We start from the raw sequence: 16,363 nt of genomic DNA on the forward strand, positions 1-16,363 counted from the left end.
GCCTCTGGCTACCAGGCAAAATGTTTGGTATTTGGTTGATGAATCGGATACGGTTCAGAAGATGGCCACCCAGGAGCCCCGATCTGACCCCTTTAGATTTTTATGTGCGGAACACTTTAAAGAGAAAGTGTACAAAATTCGCACAATTTGAACATTAGCGCTAAATTTCGTTTGTTTTGGTCTAAATTGAAATTTTTTTTCAATGAAAATTTAATTTTCAACATTCACAGTAGGTGTTATTACCAATTATTTTATTGAAGTCACTTTGCCATGAGGTGGTTAATTAAAATTGATCTGTCCGAGTGTTTCGCTCGAAAACAATTGATAGCGCACACACTGTATAGTGTTCTTTGGTCATCGAGAGCTCAAATGAGGCATGAATAAACGAATTCTCAAAAGTTCTTGATGGTAACAACTTTTGAAACTGTTCTTTGCGATTGGATTAGCATATTCAACAATAACAATGTTTCAAATTATGTATATACGTATCAGGTCAGATGCAGAAATACCAGTTTTGGTTCTTGCATAACGAATGAATTGAAACTGTGACATTCAATATTTGGTGAAATATGCACGCACAAGAGAAGAAGAAACGGCAAGGACCATTGCAATATTTTCGAATTGGAATAATCGACAAAGTTACATGAGGAAAACCTGTTTCACATCAGTTCATCTTATGTTTTTCATCGTTGTTAGATAACACAACGATGGAATTCACTGAAAAGTGTTGTTGCTTGTTTGTCACTATAGTCAAATGGCTCTGTATGTAAACGGTCAGTAGTAATCGATTTTCCTGCTAAATTAAAAATAAACCTATCTACAGTTGGATAAAACATATAAATAGACATATTTCAGAATTCATCAACCGAATTCGCTGTTGTACTGGGACGAGAATCCAGAGCTAAGTAATTAAGAGGACTTATGTAAATATTTGATTTATTTTATCGTTTCTTTCAACTTTCAATTGTAAATCAGTAAGTACATAGAGCTACTTTGAGCGATCAATAAAATGACATAGCATAGTACTAGCTCGACGTTCAATCGGTAGACTCTATACAAAAATTGCACAATGACTTCTTGAAGACATTCTTGTGTTGTTAAAGTGTCCAGCGAAATGGAAATCCAAATGGAAGGTGAGTGCCCTTTATTCATACAATTTTTGAGAGTGCTATATGTGAGAAGTCAGCTAGCGAACGTATGATTATTTTTACTTTCATTTCTTTTTCTCGTGGATCGCAAACTTATCAATTGTACAAGGTTAACCTATATATAAGATGTAAACATGCTAATGAGAAATGGGTTCATTCTCCTCATGTGACGAAATGAAGTGGATTCACACGTTTTATTTCGAAATTCAATTTTGAATTTCGTGATTTGTTCTATTTATATATCGGGCGTAACTTTTCATCATGTGAACTCTGAGTATCTTTTGTTTTGTTCCCTTTAAATCGGCAACACTTTTAACTGTCATTGGCATTGATTTTTCAAGGATTTCGACATAAATATAAATTGTTAGGAGTGTTTCGCAGAGAAGTAGGTCAGGCAAAGATTTTCACTCATCTTCTATTATAAAAATAATTTTAATTTTCCTCCCGAAACATAACTGACACTCAACTGTGTTGACTGAAATGGAACTCTAAAAATTGAATTTAAATGAGACTGTTTAAAGATTAGTGATGAATGCGAAAAAAATTGAAAGAAGTCGAGAAAATCACTACGATTGCATCAAGAGCTGTTGAGCGCTCGTTCATCTATTCATCGATGAGTGATCAGTCCTTTACCTTTGCAGGTATATACGAAATAATTAAATTTAACATGATGTCATTTCTGCCGAATGGTTTCCTTCATTGGAACTTTTGATTATACGATTCTTTCAATATTTCACAAAAATACTTTAGTGCAACATTTTGAATCACAAATATTTCAACTAAGTCAAAAATATTGGGGAACTTTTGTTCGATATTCTTCTGGAATCGGTTGTCACTGAAATATTAGGATATTTTTTTCGAAATTATAGCTGAATTTTCTATGCTACCTAGGCGTATAACTCTACTTCCGCCGTTTTTTTTCAAGAAATTTGAGACTATGATTCAAAGTATTTTCTATCGTTGGCCAGCACTTTCTCCCATCTTTCGAGCAGCGTATGAACTCTCGTTGAAAAAACTGGTCATATTTTGAAACGATCGACTAATTAATCCATTTCTTTACTTCCCTAAGTGCTGGTCAGCCAGACCGTGTGCAATTGATCGAAACAAGTGATAGTCCGAGAGAGCAACGTCTGAAGAATTCGGCGGGTGGGCATTTCAACTTTTGCAAGTATGTGTTGACCACTTTCGCAACATGGGGTGGAGCATTGTCATGCTGTAAAATCACTTTATCATGACTATCGTTGTGTTGCGGCCGTTTGTCTTTCAATGCTCGGCTCAAACGCATTAATTGTGTTCGATAACGATCGCCTGTGATTGTTTCAGTCATTTTCAACAAGTCATAATACACTACGCCAAGCTGGTCCAACCAACTACTGAGCATGACCTTGGATTCATGAATATTCGGTTTGGCAGTAACGTGGAAGTATGATCGGGATATCCCCATGATTTTCTGCACTTGGGATTATGTATTGAACCTATTTTTCGTCTCCATTCAAAATGGGATGCAGAAATGCCTTCTGTCTTGCAAGCAGCTGTTCACAAGCAAACAAACGCCGTTTAACATCTCTCGGCTTCAACTCGTACGGCACCCAATTTCCTTGTTTTTGAATCATTTCTATGTTTTCCGCAATTTGAAATGGCTTGTTGCGTCACTCACAATGATCCTGCCAATTCTTGGTGCGGTTGACACGAGTCTTCATCAAATAATGCCTCCAATTCTGCATCTTCGGAAACCTTCTCTCTTCCTCCGCCAAGCTGGTCTTCGACGTAAAAATCACCGTTCTTGAAGCGTAGAAACCACTTTCAGCACGTTTTTTTTATTAATAGCGGCCCCATTAAAGGTATTTGAGAGCATTCGATGAGCGTCAGCCGCAGATTTCTTCATATTAAAAGAGAAAATTGAAACCTCCCGCAAATGACGAGAATTTGGCTCGTAAGCTGATATGTTCAATCGTGAATAACTTTATGATTCAGAAACAAATCGACTAATATTTCGATGGCGTTATGTTTACAAATACCTAAGCTTATTGTATGACATCTACGACTACCGCTGCAGCCATCTATTACAAAACGGCAAAAGCAAAGTTGTACACCTAATAAAAATTACAAATCTGTCACCGGCTGAAAGCTGTTGATCTTAACTGTTGATCTTAAAATCTTAAACTTTTTTTTGATCACTTCACAAGAACTATGAATTATTGAAGGAGAATATCGGAAAAATATGAACAATACATTCATAAAAGCAGATCAGAATACGTTGAAATTCAGTTTGTATATATAGTTCTATGGTGAAGAATTGAATAATTTTCAAATAGCACCTCAATTTTATAATTTCCTTTTGGTGGAAAATTATGTAATCAATAAAATTTTATCTTTATTACAGAAGATGTCAAGGACTGCTGTCCCGCAAGGAGGACACTATGGTACATGGTGTTCTTCGGCTTCATGATTAATTATAATCTTCGTTTGAACCTGAACATGGCCATTGTATCAATGGTGGAAAATAGACCAAAGAATAATTATTCACTAACGAGTGAATGCATTGTGACTGAACCTTTATTGAATGCATCCACTTTGGACTTTCATTCAACTAATTGGACTGAAACGGTAAATAACCTTCAAATGAATTGGAGCCATTTAATTTTCATTTTAACTTTATTACCTCCTCTATACTTTTCAAATCTAACATGATGTGGAATTGCGAATTGTTTTCAACAATTATTATTACCACAATTATTACTACATTTTGGACATTGATGAAAATAAAATGTGTGAATGGAGCATGGGCGTAGCCAGATTTAAGTTTCGGGGAAAGGTGTTTTAAAACAAGGGCGTGTACACAGGGGATAATAACAAATTCTTTTCTTTGAATAAATTAGTTTGGATTGTCCCTATATTTCTATCGGACCTCAGTGTTGAAACATTAAATAACCGTAAGATTATATTTGTTATAAAATGTATATTTAACCATTTAAAAAAACAGAAAAACAAGAAATCCCAAAACTTCCTCTGGCTGCCCCTGTGGTTTGAAGTAAGTAAAAGAATTCATAACTCCATTATTGAATGTTTGCAAGTAGAACACTCGGACAGATCCATTTTAGTTTTGATCAACCATTTTATGGCAGAAATTTTAAGTGTGACGTCATATTTGAATATATGCGCTAAATTTCATTAGATTGATATTCTCTTTCATGACAGTTTCATTTTCATCTCTCACAGTAAAGTTGTTGTTATTTTCTCAAAAAAAAATTATTTTTTTGTACCAATTTTTTCGGACGGTCGATTTGGTAAGTTGCAATTTGAAAAAATAACATGACGTTACTCACGTCTTAAGTAAAATTTTTATGCCACAAGCTTATTGATTAAAAACTAAAATTGACCTAACCGATCGTTTTGCTGAAAAATATTCGTTGACGCAGTTATGAATTTTGTTCCTACATCCACACACTGTATATAAAGTCCTATTCAATTCATGACAATTTATATACCTAACAAATATTGGAAAGTTTATCAGCTAGCCACAACAGTCATATTAACAGTAACGGCTAGTGATATATTTTGCAGATTTCCAAACCTCCATGACGTAATATATTCACGTTGTTACTATCAGTGTACCAATGAAACATCGAATAACGATTATAGAATAAACAGAAAGTTAAAATTTCATTATAATTTTGATTGATTGGTCTATTAGAATATTAGATCCATTTCAATGACCAGTTCGCATCATTGTATGATAAATTTTGATTTGAAAATATACTTATTTTGCCTGGATTCTAATGATTTCATTATTATATTTTGATAGAAATCAATGGATGTTCATTTCATTGTAAAGAGGAAGGTTCATATTTTCCACTTTTTTATTGTTCTTCATTGAAAATGAGCATTTTAGAATGATTCTTTATTGTGTTCAATGATTCACGATATTCAAATTTCAAAGAAATAACTTTTGTTTCCTACTAAGATTATATAGTATAATATATGAGAATTTCTTCATTTTAGTTGTATAACAATAAATCCAAATTACTGGATTATTCTAGTCATGTGACCCCTAAAGTTCCCACAATGTCTCCGACTTATCCTTGGAATCCAAAGGAGCAGGGAATATTGCTAGGTGCTTTCTTCTGGTTACACTGGTTGACTCAGATACCTGGAGGTATCTTAGCCTCTAAATATGGAACAAAGTTGGTGTTTGGTCTATCGAATTTTATAGGAGTAATGATGGCACTTTTTATACCCTTTGCGGCTTCCTTCGGTTATCGTTACCTTTTATTCTTGAGGGTGGTTCAAGGAATACTGACGGTGAGTTTTTCATCTTCTTCTTTCATGATTATTAACTATCAGTTATAGTGAAACTGGATGAGCTGGTTTTACTGGTTATAGGTAAAGTAATCAGCGTCATTGTTGATCTGATGCAAAACACTGCTCTTATATTCAATGGATTCAATCCATATTTCATGTAAATTCATATTGATTGATAAACTGCAATCTGGAAATTCCACATTGCGTTAGATGAATTTATATAGTCACAGTCCCAGAATACCCGGGACCTACTAGGGATGCCATAAATGAATTATTTCTTTGCCCTATAGGTGCTCTCAATTTTGGTAGATATAGTTGAAAATGTAATTCGAAAAGTAACACAATTCTCAATGAAGTCGCTAAGACAGAAACAATTGTTGAATTAAAAGAGAATCTATAGAAATCGATCGTGTTTATATTCACAGAGATTAACAGAGATTGTTCTCTCTACTTGGAAGATAATGTTCTGCAACATCAAACTTCCTATTTTGTTAAATCTCACTCTATCCGGTATACAATGGCGTAGGTCTCTTTGTTTTCTTGGTGGGGTAATCGAAAAAAATTTTGTTGAGGAGTACGTTTACTCATATCTGTAATGTGAGAAGAAGTGGTTTGATAACGAAGTTTGAACCAAATAATTTTTTTTATTACCAATTCGGTATCTCCTATTACAAAGAAAAGTAAAATGGTTATCGGTTCATTTTCATGAAAAAATTTTCGTTCTTCATTTTGGCTGGAATTCTGAAATTTTAAAGTATCCATCGCATTTCTACGCCCTTGCCGGTATGATATTGAATCGCGAATTATTGTAGAATGAACGATTTGAGGTATGGAATGAATGGAACTTTCAAACGAAATATATAAATTCGATGGCAAAATTTAAGAATAGAGATAAAATTGTTCCTAAAAAACTTTTTCATTCTTTACCGTAAAATATGAATCAATAAGAACAGGGATTCCCATTGGAAATTCAACAGTTGACCCCCTTCCCCCCACAAGGGTGAAATATTTAGAAGAGGTTTTAGCGCCAGCGGACTTTCCCCTCAAAACCATCAAACCCTTTTTCCAAAAATTTTTCCGTGAGATGTTTCCTTTTCGACATTTTTGACTGATTCGATTTGAAAAACTCACCCGGTATAAATGGAAGGCACAATTCTGATATTCTTATAACTACTACAAGCCTAATAAGAAATAAATATGCTTTGCAATAGTCGTTTTAATTTGTATTCCTTCAGAAGTAAATAGTTCATTTATTCTTTCAAAGAAGATTATTACTGCTTATTTCATAGTAAAAGGAATGTAAACGGATGAAAGCGAAGTGGTTTCAGCTCAGTTATTTTAATTTTCCCTCTGCTTTGTTCCTCATCTTCAGATATATACTATTATATTACAGCGATATTGCGTGTAAATCATTACTCTACATTATTTTGTATTACATTCAAGGAGCAGAGCTTTGTGATATGCATATTTTCCTGTTATACCACACTTGACCTAAAATTAGTTCTAGTACATCCTGTGTTTTATCCAATATTAAACAAATAATATTTGCATGGTGTTCCAGGGATTTGCTTGGCCTTCAATGCACAATATGACAGCGAAATGGATACCGCCAAACCAGAGAAGCAAATTTATAACAGCTTATTTAGGTAAGAAGATAAAATGAAACTTTTCCACATACGGTATATCCAAAGTCACTTGAACTAGTCCATAAAAAAAACTTGGCCAAATGTTCTATTGATGTAATAAACCATAGGCGCACGTTTTTCAAACCCTAGAGTTGGAAATAATATTTAACGTATGTATTGGTCTCTGATGTTCATTCTTTCAAAAAATTTTCGACTTGAATGGCTTTTTGTCCAGTCGTTGATTGTACTTTATCGCTCTACTTAGTGATATACCCGCAAGGAATATTGTCAACGATGATGAACTGAATTTTGTATGGTGCTAGATTGAAAAAAGCGTTTATATTATTTATTCATTTTTATTATATATTATAATAATATTACAATTATTTTAATATATGTATATGAATACCGGGGTTTATTTGGGATTATTATTATTATTAAATTCACTTGGCTCGAAGGTATTTCTGGAAACTTGGGCAACTCTTGTATAATCTAAATATTCAGGCTTCCTCTAAGTGACTTTGTACTAGTTATGGTTAACTGAAACTTAACATTTCATCAAAAATCATAATAAGTTGATCGGTTAATCCAAGTATTGTGTTTTTTCGACAGAAGGTATAGTCGAGGCCGGTTAATAAAATTATTTCTATGAAAAAATGTTGTTGGAGGACTAAATCCACATAGGATTATGGATGGATTATGTTTGGACGAGGAGATTTCAATCAATTTCTATGGTGCGCCCTCTTTCCGAAAATCGATGTGTTTCATGCCGGGGCCACTGATGTAAACTCAGTAATCCCTGCCATATACACCTTCTCGAGTTAACACAGAGTGAACGCAATTGCATAACATGTTATCGTGGTGCAAAACCACGGATTTCGTTGTTTCCTCAGCATAATATCTTTCCAACTCTTCATCAATCCTAAATAATATATTTATTAACAATTTAATCGGTGATAAATACTCATTGTACCCGACACCAAAAAAATCTGAGAAAACAGTAAGCTATCTACTTCGTTGCGCCATTTCGAATATTGTGACTTCATTCGATTTCAACCTATAAAAAATATCGGTGACGGCAATTTAGCGAAGTTTGTGGCCGCCTTTTCATATTTCTGAAAAAATTAATCTTGATTCTTAAAAACAACATGAGGTTGGTCCGCTTTGCAGCGTTTATCAATATTCCCTGCAATAAAAATCTCCATGACAAATGAGGAAGTTCTAAGACGTGTTAACAAACAACGTGAACTGTTTGAGATGATCAAAAAGAGGAAAACAGCATATCTAGGGCATATAATTCGAATCACGAAATATCAGTTCTTACATTTGTTAATTGAAGCATTGAAGGCAAGATCGACGGTCGGAGAGGAATCGGACGGAAGAACATGTCTTGGCTGCGAAACATCAGGCAATGGACAGGACTACGCGATGTAGAGTCATTGATACACACCGCCAGAAATAAAGAACAAATGGAAACTCGCAAACATCCATTAATGGATATGCATTGGAAGAAGAAGAAGAAAAATCTCCAAACCGTCTTTACTAAGCCGCTTGTTCAATAAATAACACATGGCAAACTCAATCAATATAAGCAGCATTGCATATTACCCTAATTGAAAGAGGAATAGAATGTATTTCACAAAGACGAAAAATAATACTTGGAATTACGTGGAAGTTGTTTACACATTCAACATATGGAAAATTTCTACGTTTCTGAATTCGAAACTAGTTACTGATAAATGCTGGATGTTTTCAGCGGATCATATGTTTTTAATCCCATTTAGTTTTCGGAGATTTGCATGCCTTACCGCCCTTTGTATCTTGTGGTGTGATAGGTAATCTTTCATTGATCGATTGTGAATGTGAGAACTGAGAATCAGATAAATTTCTTACGCATTGTTCATCGGCGTCGAAGAAATCCAGAAATTTATTGTAAATAAAAATGTCCAAAAAAAAAAAGAAACCCAGTGGAAACGACTTTAGAAAGGAACGATTAGCACAATCAAAAATCAAAAATGGCGAAATATCAACGAGGAATGTGATGTTCTTTGTTCGGAGGGTGTTTATTGATACTTTTTCAGCAGGGGCGCCAAAAAATTCTTTGCTTCAGGCGCCAAAATTACTCGCGCCAGCCCTGTTGATTTATTAGGATAAGAGCAAATCTATATTCTGACTTGTTTAACAGCATATCCTTTCCAGGTAGTTCAGTTGGAGCAGGACTAACCTATATATTATGTGGGTTCCTCATGGACTCATTCGGTTGGGAGGCTGTGTTTTATTTTACTGGTACAGTCGGAACGATCTGGTATGCAGCTTGGTTGTTTCTGGTTTATGATAGCCCAGCTGATCATCCTAGAATATCAGCAGCCGAAAGAAAATACATCGAAGATAGTTTGGGAAAGACTGTTACTAAAAACACAGTAAGAATCATTTATTTACTCACTGATAACAATTTCTATTCCAGTTTCTATTGGATATTCTCCAACTTTCGTTTTCCATTAGTTAATTTATTCAATAAATGAAAAATAATAATTTAGAATGAATACTGAAAAAAAAACTTTCACATGTATACCACCAATATTTGGCTCTGAAGAGCCATTTACATTTCTAATGATACTGGATACAATACACAATAAATGATTATAAATATCTAATAGGTTAATTTTCCTATTGAAAAGCTGATGTATTTTCCATAGAGTATCATTTGAAATGTTAGTACTGATCTAGGCATTATTGAATAGGCAGTTTGAATAAACGAAATGAATTTTCATACGTAGGTACAGATCAAATCGAATGCAATTTTTTGAATTATATCGATGAGAAAAAGATGTTTTTGTGATGTTGAATACATTCGATCCATTTCTTAGCTCAAATCAAAAAAAGGGCTATTACCAAAAAGTGAAACCTCGAATTCCAAACTTTGTGTTTCGATAGGGAACATTTCCGCATTTTTCATCCCCGTAACTTCAACCCCCTAATGGGGGTGAGCACGAACACTTAATTTTGAATAATACGCGTTACTTTATGAGCACACACAAAACTATTGTATTTTTGTCCACCCTGTACCAATTGGAATCAACATGTGATACATTTTTGGAATCAGCTCGCCTAGAGTAATCGGAAAATTGAGACAAAATGGGGGTGTTCTATTTAAAAAAAATTACGGTGACGTCATTACTCAAAAGTAATTCACCCTTTATATTAGATTATTATTTCAAAATAAATTAAATTAAAATCGACGTGTTTCAGGATTATTTCTCAAAATGATCTGTTTAGCTAAAAATGAATTTGTTCCATACTTACAGACACAGTGTATAAAATATAACTCAGTCATAAGTTCTGACAAACTAACATTTTAAAATTAATCAAAAGAGGCGTTCGCCTTTTTCTGGACAATTTGCAATCTATATGCGAGATCTACACCAGAAAAAGGGGGAAGTCGAATATGAGAAATACAAGTTTATAAGATCACATGATGCATCCCTGATTTCTGATTTTCAGGCTCCAATCCCTTGGCGCTCCATCCTCACTTCAGTGCCAGTCTGGATGAACTGTCTGGGTCACGTGGGAGGCCTGTGGGGTTTGTTTATGCTTCTGTCGAACGCTCCGATCTACTTCAGATTCATCCATGGATGGAAGCTCACATCTGTAAGTATAATATAATTTCGACTGCGTTCAATTATTCACAAGTGTTATGGATGCATCCTTGGCTGTTTATGTTTCATTTAATCAGGAATTTCCTGTTATGAGCGACTTTCATTCTTCAAATATTCAAATAACAAACAAACTGAATTCGAGTTAGACGATTCTTGATTACCAGTTTTGTGAGAGCGACTGGTAATTCAATTCTCAAATTTCTTTATAAATTTACACGAATATCTACATAGGCGTACAAACCCGCTTCCGCCGTTTTTTTTTTCTCGGAATTCGAGGATGTATTGTAAAAAACTGGTTATATAGGGTGTTTTTTTCCGACTCACGCCTGAACAACGCTTGCAAATAGTGCAATTTCATTTCGAAAATAATGGTTCTGTGCGGAATACGTATCGCGCACTACGTCCATTTTATTTTGTTCAGCGATGAAGAGCACTTCTGGTTGAATGACTACGTCAACAAACAGAACTGCCGCATTTGGAGTGAAGCTAATCCTCAAGTGTATGTCGAAACACCGTTACATCCAGAAAAACTGACTGTTTGGTGCGCTTTATGGGCTGGTGGAATCATTGGTCCGTACTTCTTCAAAAACGATGATGGTCAGAACGCTACAGTCAATGGTGATCGGTATAGAGCCATGATTACTAATTTTTTCATTCCTGAATTGAACAACCATGATGTCTAGGAGCTGTGGTTCCCACAAGACGGCGCAACATGTCACACAGCTCGTGCCACAATCGATTTATTGAAAGACACGTTTGGTGACCGCCTAATTTCACGTTTTGGACCTGTGAATTGGCCTCCAAGATCTTGTGATTTAACACCACTAGACTACTTTCTGTGGGGCTATGTAATGTCATTGGTCTATGCGGATAAGCCACAAACCCTTGACCATTTGGAAGACAACATTCGCCGTATTATTGCCGATATACGGCCACAAATGTTGGAAAAAGTCTTCGAAAATTGGACGTTCAGATTGGACTACATCCGAGCCAGCCGTGGCGGTCATATGCCAGAAATCATATTTAAAATGTAATGCCACAAGATTATCCTGCGGATAGATGAAATTCATGTCAATCGAATAATCCATCGTTGTTTTATTGCAATGTAAAGTTCTATAGCTCTAAAAAAAAACACCCTTTATAATGGATATTTAAAATTTAAACAACTCCTGGGTGTTGCAGTTTTTTTGTCAGTTAGTATATAAAATTGATTCATGAATTGGGAATTAAGGATAGTGTTCAGCTGATACGTAACATATCTAACTCAGAACTTGAGTATTTGTAGTTAAAGATGCGGAAATCATAATACTTGAATTTTATCTCATTCGATATCGTGAACGTAAACATTGCATGGAATGAATGTTTTCCATAAAAAAACCATAGATATATGTTTTTGGATAACAAATGCATTCGTATTGCATTCATATAAGTTATTTACCTTTGGCGCCCAAGAAATATTAATGTTCTATAGATATCGTTCTTGCTATTCTGCTGGAGTCATAAATAATCACGACACACTGGAAATGGAACTTTATCTGACATATTATGAATACCTACTATTCACTATTCAGTTTATGTGAACTCTTCAATTTTCAGCACGAGCAAGGTGTTTCATCTGCAGAAAACATCAAGGGCGTAGATCTTTTTTTTTCTTGGGGGGGTAATCGAAAAAAAATTTCTTTACGACAACGTTTACTTATGTCTGTATAATGTGAGAAAAACAAGTTTGATAACGAAGTTCGAACCAAATTACTCTAAATAATTTTTTTTAATACCATTTCGGTTGTTTTTACCTTATTGGATTATTCGTTATGGACGAAAATGAAAGATTCCTTGGATAAATTCCAAAATAACAAGTCCCCTGAATATGAGCCCGCAAACGCTTTGTTTTCGTGATACAGGGCGTTTCTAGTGTGTCGTAAATCAGTTTATCAAAACTTATTCATATTAACTACAGAGTGGGTGAATAAATACCAAAACTTATAACTAATTTATTCATTATAGCTCACTAGCTGGATCTTCATTATAATTTTCCTGAGGATAACTAGAGAGCTGTTTGAAATTTTTGCTCGTAATCGACAGCAGATACGATAAAACTATAACAAACGAATGAGTGTAGTACTGGACCAGAGTTTCTTTCTACATTTTCCTAAACTACCAGCGGTTCACCAAAAAATAGTTCTGAAGAAAAGAAAAAATAACACCCTGTGGATTTGCATTCAAAATTAGCATATAACATGATGGAAACTTTGAATTGGAATATCTATGGACAATTCAAATTAATTAATTAGTTCTTTGATAACTACAGTATTGAAATTTTGTGACGAGAATGATACAAAAAACCGAAAACTTCGGGTGAGTGTATACTGATAACTAATGCCAGAACCACAGATGGCAAATGAGAGGCCGACAAAGTGGATAGATAAACCTCGGACATAGACGTGCTCGTAGTGCAATGAAAGTACTCATCTTGAAAGCGGTAATAAACTCATAAAACGTAAAAGGATTCAATTTTCACTGCCGTATGGATTTCAAAGAAAAAGAAATGATTATTGGTTCATTTTGTGTAAAAATTTTCGTTCTTCGTTTCTGCGAGAATTTGTTATTTCATAATTGGGAAATTTTGGGGCGGGGAATTATACCCAGTACCCCCCTTATTTCTACGCTCTTGGAAAACATATCGACAAACACATTCCGAAATCTTTTTATATGCTTTCTGCAGATGGAACCTTTTATAGGTGTCCTGAATATGTAGAGAATCGATCGATTCCTTCGAAAATATTCAGTTCGAGAACTGAAGAATACGGTGTAAAAACTTAGAATTAGCAAAGCCACACCCCTAAGGGATCCGTAAAAGGCTTTGCTAACGGTCGAATGGAAAACAGCCTGAATGCCCATAAAACTCGGCATTTCAGGTCGAATAATTCAATCGAGTTCAGAACAGTCTACAACTACAACATATGTGCAACACTTGCACCGACAACGAGAAGAGTAAAGATTTTCACATCTGTTCCCGAGACCGGCGAAAAACTACCTGCGACCGAGCCGCAACAACCCAAGTGTCCAGCGACCCTAAGAATAATTATCATCTTCTTCAAACTCTTTTAGTGGATTGGAAATAAATTGAATAAGTGTTTTTATCCCGTTCTTTTATTTACCTGAATTGTCCTTGGCCGTGAACTACTCTAGTCACAGTATAAGGACCACAACCCACAAATATTATGAACATTACTGCAAAAGTAACTTAACGAGTGATGTCAACAAAGATGGTTGAATTCAAGCCGGACCTCAGTGAAAATCACGAATTGAATTTGACGTTGTTTCGCAGAACCACACTGAATATCGGAAAACGAAATCTAAACTTTCGATTTTAATTTTATGTTCTTCTAAGTTGCTTAGGACCCTTTAGTAATCATTCAGTTATCAGTCATTAAATCGTAGTCATTAGATCATACTTCTTAAAGCAACATTATTTCTCAAAATTTGTATTTCTGTTTCAGACTGGAATTCTTTCTGGAGTACCTCAGTTTTTCAGGATGCTGTCTTCAATGGTAATTTCACGTGTTGGTGATTATATCTTGAAGAATAACTTGATGAGTAGGACAAATGTGAGAAAATTAGCAACAGCAATTTGTGAGTATTAAGGTTGCGATTAAACCTCGAAAATTGTCAGTGTTGTGTCTATTAATTAGAATGAATTGAACCATTCAATATTTGGATTCAAAGTTCGAATTTTAATGCAGCTAGAAAATTTGAGTTATCCCAAGTTTCATCATTCATCTCACTACATAAATTATAGACTTACCTTACCTATATCTATGTCATGGAGTATCCGACAGCTTCTGGAGTGCTGAGATAAAACTTGAATTATTCGAAAGACAAATTAACTCAAAGCGTCTTTTTTGCTCGAATTAGGACAGCACTACTGAAATTATTCAGCTCCTCGAAAGTCAGATGTCTATTTCCATTCATCTAATCTCAACTCCTTTCCAAAAACTGAATATTTAATTTTGTAATTATACAGGGTGCTTCACCGCGATAGCCTATTAGGAGTTCATGGAGAACTGATCATGAAAATTCGCATGTTGGGGTTTGAGACCTTCTTTCTCCCTTAAATATTTCCAGGTCTCTACAAATTCCGGTTATACCGGAAACAGACTAATACTTGCTAATTTCAATTGGACACCCTGTATGTTATTGTATAATTACATAGCTTTTTTGATCGAAATTTCAGATATATTCCATACCTTGGGTTCAAATTGAAACCATATATTATTCATTATTTCAGACGATTCTACGTACATAAAAAAATAGGGTTTACTTAAGCAAACCCTATACCTAAAAAGCATACTTTAAGGGTTATCGAGGAAGAACTTCAAATGAGGAAAGACCGCAATTTCTAACTGTGTGCGATAGTCAGTGACCGGAAAACACAGAAAGAAACTAAAATTGGATGTTTCGAGAACTAAATTTGACATTTCAAATTGTAATTAATTTTTCTTGATTGAAAATTGAATTGGTTTATGGATTTAAAAACAATCCCAACGAACAATAAATTCATGAAATGTAAAATTCAATTAATCACACATCAAATTTTAGTCTTTTGCTGTGTTTTCCGGAAGTCACAGACTACTCCATACACTTAGGAATTGCTGTTTTTCCACATTTAAAGTTCTTCCTCCTGAGTTAATTTTTCAAATTTTCTCCGTGGTGGTAAACATTTTCGCAAAATGAAAACTTGAAGACATATCCAGACCAAATTTAGCCCCCTGATCAATAACCAAATATCTTTTTAGCAACTGTTGGCCAAGGTTTCTGCATGCTCGCCATAGCGTATTCAGGTTGCAACAGTATGATTGCGTTTATTTTCGTAGGAGCCTCTGCTGCATGCCATGGCGCTGTCTCAACAGGAGTGCTGGCCAGCATAGTCGACAATAGTCCCAATTTTGCCAGTGAGTATACCTTAAAATGCTTTGATAATAGTCTAAGCTTGCATATATTGTTCTTGATAGATGTAATTCAACATTACAACGCTACAGAAATTTTGTATACGTGTATTTCCATCGATATACCTAATAATAATAATAAAAGAAAAGTCAATTTTCAAATTACCTAGAGGTGGAAAAATTTTATATACTTTTTTTTTGTGTTTATGTCTCTTCTGGTATTTAAGTCAATGTTACAACTTATACCATCAGTTTTATTATTTCTTTATTCAGTAGACAAATATTGTATACATTCAATTTATGAAATTGGTCAGATATAACTAACCTTCAAGACCCCGAGGAGTTGCGAAAATAGAAAATTCAAAATTTTCTGTTAATTATTGTCTACTATTTCCTCGAATTTTTAGAATTTTGGTTTCAGCAAAATACATAGTTACCTATATCTACAAAATTCATTGAACTTCTGTCATCTGAATGCAGAATCCTTTATAATGTATTAGAGAAGTTTGCTCTTTCTCTAAAAATAATATAATTTTTTTTTTACCAGTAACATCAATTCAAACTTCGAGTTGATTATTTGTTCAACAGTTATCTATTGCAATTTTTGAAAAATAATACTTCAGATGAACCAACAAAATGAATCATAATAAAAAAAACTGAATCCTAGATAATTTTCAACCTTTGTA

General features: G+C 34.4%; 1 protein-coding gene across 2 annotated transcripts in view; it reads left to right on the forward strand.

Annotated features, from left to right (window-relative positions):
• The first annotated feature begins 616 nt into the window (after positions 1-616).
• The window catches only part of LOC123673010 (sialin), a 30,268-nt gene continuing 14,521 nt past the window's right edge, over positions 617-16,363 (forward strand). The window contains exons 1-9 of one of the 2 annotated variants that reach the window (XM_045607391.1): positions 617-773; positions 856-1,133; positions 3,532-3,755; positions 5,151-5,450; positions 7,012-7,096; positions 9,275-9,495; positions 10,577-10,723; positions 14,232-14,364; positions 15,528-15,683. In XM_045607391.1, coding sequence (XP_045463347.1) covers positions 1,115-1,133; positions 3,532-3,755; positions 5,151-5,450; positions 7,012-7,096; positions 9,275-9,495; positions 10,577-10,723; positions 14,232-14,364; positions 15,528-15,683 — 1,285 coding nt within the window. In that variant the 5' untranslated portion in view covers positions 617-773; positions 856-1,114. Of the gene's footprint in view, positions 1,134-3,531; positions 3,756-5,150; positions 5,451-7,011; positions 7,097-9,274; positions 9,496-10,576; positions 10,724-14,231; positions 14,365-15,527; positions 15,684-16,363 lie in introns of both variants that reach the window. The other variant, XM_045607390.1, reaches the window with a different exon arrangement.

Source organism: Harmonia axyridis, chromosome 2 (genome assembly GCF_914767665.1).
Source record: "Harmonia axyridis chromosome 2, icHarAxyr1.1, whole genome shotgun sequence".
NCBI lineage: Eukaryota > Metazoa > Arthropoda > Insecta > Coleoptera > Coccinellidae > Harmonia > Harmonia axyridis.